Here is a 5,315-nt window from a genome sequence, read left to right as displayed (position 1 = left end):
AGATTTATAAGATAATGATGCGAGATCAGGATTGGGTGAATCTGACAGTTCCTACACGTCAGATTCAGACGAAGAACTAGAGCGCTGCTAGAATTGACTGCTTGAAGTATCTTTGCTACATTGTAATATGATGCCCAAGTCGTTGCACTATGTACCATCAGAGGTAAGAAATATGCCTTACTATGATGGTTTAACTGATGTTGATCACTTTTTGGATGCATTTGAGAGAGAAGTATCATAAAAACATCGCATCTAGGCCCTGGACTAGGCGCTGCATGCTACACCTGCGAGATGGTGCGGCACACACAAGGATATTTTTTATGATTTCATACAAAAAAAATTATAAGAGTGCAGTTTGGCCACCCACAAGTGCGACTAATACAAAATTATGATGGGAGAAATGATCCGTGCGACCATTTGGCCAAATGGACTGAAGTGTATGGAGCGAGGCCTTAGCTGGAGTGGGTACATCTATTTTGTCATACTTTGGATGTTATATCGATGAATTGGTACTTGGAAATGGAACTCCACCATGGCACTGAAGAATGGGATGTTTTACGCGAAGGATTTTTTGATGACGTTTAGCTTTGAGGATGGGTTTGAATGTATCGGCGAAGTGTTGTGGGCGGTTAAGGTAGAAATCTTCATGATATTGCAGAATCCTCTAGACTTCATTCAACCTTATTGGACTACCCAGTTAAGGCACATGCTAGAATGCTACAATGTAATAGCTGAAGAAGAAGACGACATCCCGAGGAAGACTGATATTCTAGAGATTGAAGGTCACTGCGAAGTTGAGGGACCACAATTAGATAACCCAGACATAACCAAGCCGCTCAAAACCAAATAGCTAAAAATTGGCACGGAGGCAAAGCCAAAGTTTGCAAAGATTGGGGACTACTGGGACGATGCGATAGTAGATAAAGTTGCCAAATTACTCCACAAATATTAGGATTTTTTCCCCATGAAGTTTTTGGATATAAAAGGGATAATAGGGACCTGGTTGTCATGAATATTACTTTAAAACCAAACGCGAAGCTAGTTAATCAAAGACCTTACTGCCTCAATCTGAAGTATAAAGAAAGGGCCTGTTTGGAGCTAGATAAAATGCTCGCAACAGGTATTATTGAACCAGTGGAAGAATTTGATTGGGTGAGCCTAATAGTAGTTCAGGAAAAGAAGAAGAAGGATGAAATAAGGATATGTGTAGATCTCAAGAAGTTGAATGACACCTGCGTGCATGATCCCTTCCCAACTCTGTTCACTGATGCGGTGCTGGATAATGTTGGTGGCCAAGAAGCATATTCATTTATTGATGGGTTATCAGAGTACCATTAGATCAAGATCACACCAGAGGATAGGAGTAAGATGACCTTCGCTACTGAATGGTGATTCTTATAGTATATTGTGATGCCTTTTGGGCTGAAGAATGCGCTGACGATATTTTCGCACGTAGTCATCACAGCGTTCAAGGACTTTATTCATACATTTCTATAGGTATACGTTGATGATTGGACAATGTTTAGATTGGTAAAGATCCATGTGGCAAGTGTACCCTTGATGCTAGATACATGTTAGAGGTACCATATTGAACTCAACCTGATGAAATTTTTGTTTTGTGTCCCTTTTGGGATCTTGCTGGGTCATGTGGAATGACGATAAGGCTTGATGGTAGACCCTGTGAAGATCACGGTCATAATCAATTTGGAGGAGCCAAGGAGTGTGAAACATCTGCGTGTAACACTGGGGCATATAGGATACTATAGGAAATTCATCAAGGGCTATGCCTAGATCACCACACCAATGGAAAAATTGTTAAAGAAGGATGCTACGTTCTTTTGGAATAAAGAATGTCAGAAGAGCTTGGATGTGCTAAAGGAGAAAATGGTTACAACACCGATCCTAGTCTTCCTGGATTGGAAGAAGGAATTTCATGTGCATCTGGATGTGTCATTTATTGCTCTAGGAGCAGTACTGACATAGGTCGGTGTAGGGGACATGGATTATCCTATAGTATTCAGAAGTAGGAAGCTATCTAAAGCTAAGAAAAATTATTCCACAACAGAGAGGGAAGGATTAGCTATGATGTACACGCTTTAGAAGTTTAGGCATTATCTGTTGGGTGGAAATTTTAAGATGTATACAAACCATTCTACATTGAAATACCTGGTTAACAAGCCTGTGTTGGGGGGGAAGATCCATTGGTGGTTTCTGTTGTTCCAGGAATATGATTTTGAAGTCATTATGAAACCAAGACAATTGAATGTAGGACCAATTGCCTCTCGCGCATTGAAACTGGAGGAGACCCTACTAATTTGGAGGAAGGACTACCTGATGCATAACTCTTTCCAATGCGCGTCGCAAACAATCACTTTGAAGATATTATACACTTCCTGACGACAGGAACAGCTCTGGAAGAATATACAAGTCAACAGAAGAAGGAACTGGTGGTGCGCGCGACATACTTTTTTGTCATTGCAGGGCACTTGTACAAAATGGGATAAGATAAAATATTGTGACGTTATGTGCCAGAGTTCGAATGAAATAGCATCCTTGTTGAGGCTCATGGTGGAGCCGCGGGAGGACATTATGTGGGCAAAGAAACAATGCAGAAGATTCTATGCAACGAGTTTTGGTGGCCAACATTCGATAAGGATTCAAAAGGGTATTGTATGGCATGTGATGCATGCCAAAGGACTGGCAGACCCTCACAGAGGGATGAGCTGCCGGTGAATTTGTAGAAGTGGGCGATTGACTTTGTGAGACCAATTCAGCCTCTAGGAAAGAAGATGGGTGTGTGGTACATCATCAACACAATTGAGTAGTTAACCATATGGGCAGAGTCGTAGCTGGAGAAGGATTGTACAAGTGCAATAGCAGCAAAATTCATCTTTGAGTACGTACTGACAAATTTTGGGTGTCTAAACATTTTGATGAGTGATCGCGGTACGCATTTTCTTAATGAAATGATCACCACGCTGAAGGAGGAATTTCAGGTGTACCATCAAAAAAGTATGCCTTATCATTTGCAGGCTAATGGGACGATGGAAGCATTTAATAAAATATTGGAGAGCGCACTAAAAACGGTTTGTAATGCTCAAAGAAATTATTGGGATGTGTGCGTACCCGTGGTGCTATGGACTTGTAGAACTACTTGCAAGAAGTTAACTAGACAAACGTTGTTCAGGCTGGTTTATGCCATAGAAGCTGTGATGCCGATGGACTACATTGTACCTAGTCTGCGTAAAGCGACATTCATAGGAATGGCGGATCACAGAGCCCTAGAGGAGAGGCTCGTGCAACTAATAGATCTTGAAGACGATATATTTCTAGCTGGATTCCCTCAATAAGTTCAAAAGGAGCGTGAAAAGACATGGCACGATCGACACATCAAACTATGCACCTTCAAGGTAAATGATTTAGTTTTATTATATGACAACAAGTTTGATAAATTTCCCCGAAAATTTAGGATGCATTGGCTAGGGCCATATGTCATCAAGGAGATTACTAATGGTGGAGTAGTTCAATTGGTAAAGTTGAATGGAGAGGGATTCCGAGGGAAGGTGAATGGTGGCCGATTGAAGTCATACACCGGCGATCCGGTTATATGACTACATGATGGAAGCACAGTCTTAGCACTTTAGGTAGCTGAAAGGAGGTGTGAGACTATAAACTACACGACTCGGGTTGTGGAGCTGCGTGATTGGGCAACTGCGTGGAATGAAGGAATGTCACAGTGTCAGCGGAAATGCGTGGGGAGTTGCACTATCAAAGAAGGGACCGTGAAGGGAAGCTAAAAAGTGACTGTTATGGTCACTATTCATGATTTGACGATAAAAAAGGGCTAAATGCAGTAGGGGGTTACATTTAAGTCGGAATTTAAGGGCAAGATCTTTGAAAATCTACCGCCAATCTAGCATTTACGAACAAATTTTGGGGAGAGTGATCGGATTTGAATTCAAAATGCCTATAAATTATAGGTGGTTGCCGAGCAAAAAACACTTGTCATTTTGAGAATTGAGGTGTTGAGCTCTCAGGCACATATGAACCGTGAGAACTTTGAAGCTTTGATAGCGAGTTCAGCATTTGAGAGGTTCCCGAAGAAATGTAGGAGTTTTTGTCTAGCATCATGTCAGCGCCTAAAGAAATCGTGAGTGCTAGAGAAGTAATGGCAGCTGAGGGAGCTGCCTCAGAGGTGGCAATGGCAGCTGAGGAAGTTGCCCGAGAGATAGCTAGTGTCGAAGTACCTACAGAGTTATCCAAATCACAGAGGTCGCCTAGGCCAAGGCCTACGGTGACTAAAGAGGGTCCGAAAATGAAGAAATATAAGAAGAAAGCCACACCATTGATGTATGTGTCACCCAGAAAACACCCACATAAGGAAAAGCCCACCGCGCCGAAGGTGGACAAGGTAGTTGACCTGGAACCTGAAGAAGAGAGAAAATAAATCAATATGGGTGGGGAAGAGATTGACATGGGGGAAAAGGATGTTGATGTTGAAGGGTCCGACCCTATTTCTAAACTGCACAAATACATTCCTCTGATCCCCAAGGATATTGATGAGAGCAAAGTCATGTTGGCATACACTGTTGCTATCAGAAAAGATCATATTTGAAGGACCGTGCTTGGTGCGTGTCCCCCATTTAAAGTTAGAGGACTGGGATTTCGCCAATATAGAGTGCTTTCCACACTTAGCGACCAATCAGTTCATGTCTCATGTATTCTATAAGGACATTGGTGTGACTGCACTAGAGCCAAGGAAGTGGATAAAAGGGGTGGACAAGGTAGGACTACTAAACATGCTATGGGTTCCACACTACAACCGCGCGCCCATAACCATTATCATGATCAAACAATTGCTATGCTTGGTTCACGATGGGTGCCTATGGTTGGAAGAACCAATACTGATCACTCACATGCTAATGCATAGGATCACTCAGCTGCTGCATTCAGGACTAAATTTGGTCATCGCATTTGGCCGAAAGACAGGTGCGCATGACCTCACTAAGCAAATGAAGGACAAATTTAAGTTTGTCAAGAAGTTGCGTGGCTACTCCATTTCTACTATAACTTACCTCGCGGTCAAAGTAGCCAGCAAGATCTTGGCTAGGAAAATTATGAGGAAGTGTCACGTAGATGAAGTTTCAGCACCTGTGGTATCTCTAGCAGCCCAGTGCGCAGAAGGTGTACAATTCAACTCAACACACTACCTCTGCAGTGAGTTCCTTGCGAACTGTAGAGAAGCATAGGATTAGAGCAAAAATTTTCACTATGCATGGCTGTTACTATCCATAGTGTTGGTCACATGGGAGTTA

General features: G+C 42.4%; 1 protein-coding gene across 1 annotated transcript; it reads left to right on the top strand.

The window, feature by feature from the left end:
- Positions 1–2,966: 2,966 nt before the first annotated feature.
- On the top strand, positions 2,967–3,350 carry LOC149205246 (uncharacterized). Its single transcript, XM_089397353.1, has one exon. The coding sequence runs from the start codon at positions 2,967–2,969 to the stop codon at positions 3,348–3,350; it is 384 nt and encodes a 127-aa protein (XP_089253479.1).
- The last annotated feature ends 1,965 nt before the right edge of the window (positions 3,351–5,315 follow it).

Source organism: Pinus tabuliformis, chromosome 1_2 (genome assembly GCF_031772625.1).
Source record: "Pinus tabuliformis cultivar Carrire ecotype Pingquan chromosome 1_2, CPIR1, whole genome shotgun sequence".
Classification (NCBI taxonomy): Eukaryota; Viridiplantae; Streptophyta; class Pinopsida; order Pinales; family Pinaceae; genus Pinus; species Pinus tabuliformis.
The sequence above is the reverse complement of the archived record's forward strand: the minus strand, read 5'-3'. Positions and strand labels throughout refer to the sequence as shown.

Bases quoted from the DNA above. Each gene is read 5' to 3' on its own strand.
- LOC149205246 (XM_089397353.1), top strand. From the start codon at position 2,967: ATGATCACCACGCTGAAGGAGGAATTTCAGGTGTACCATCAAAAAAGT.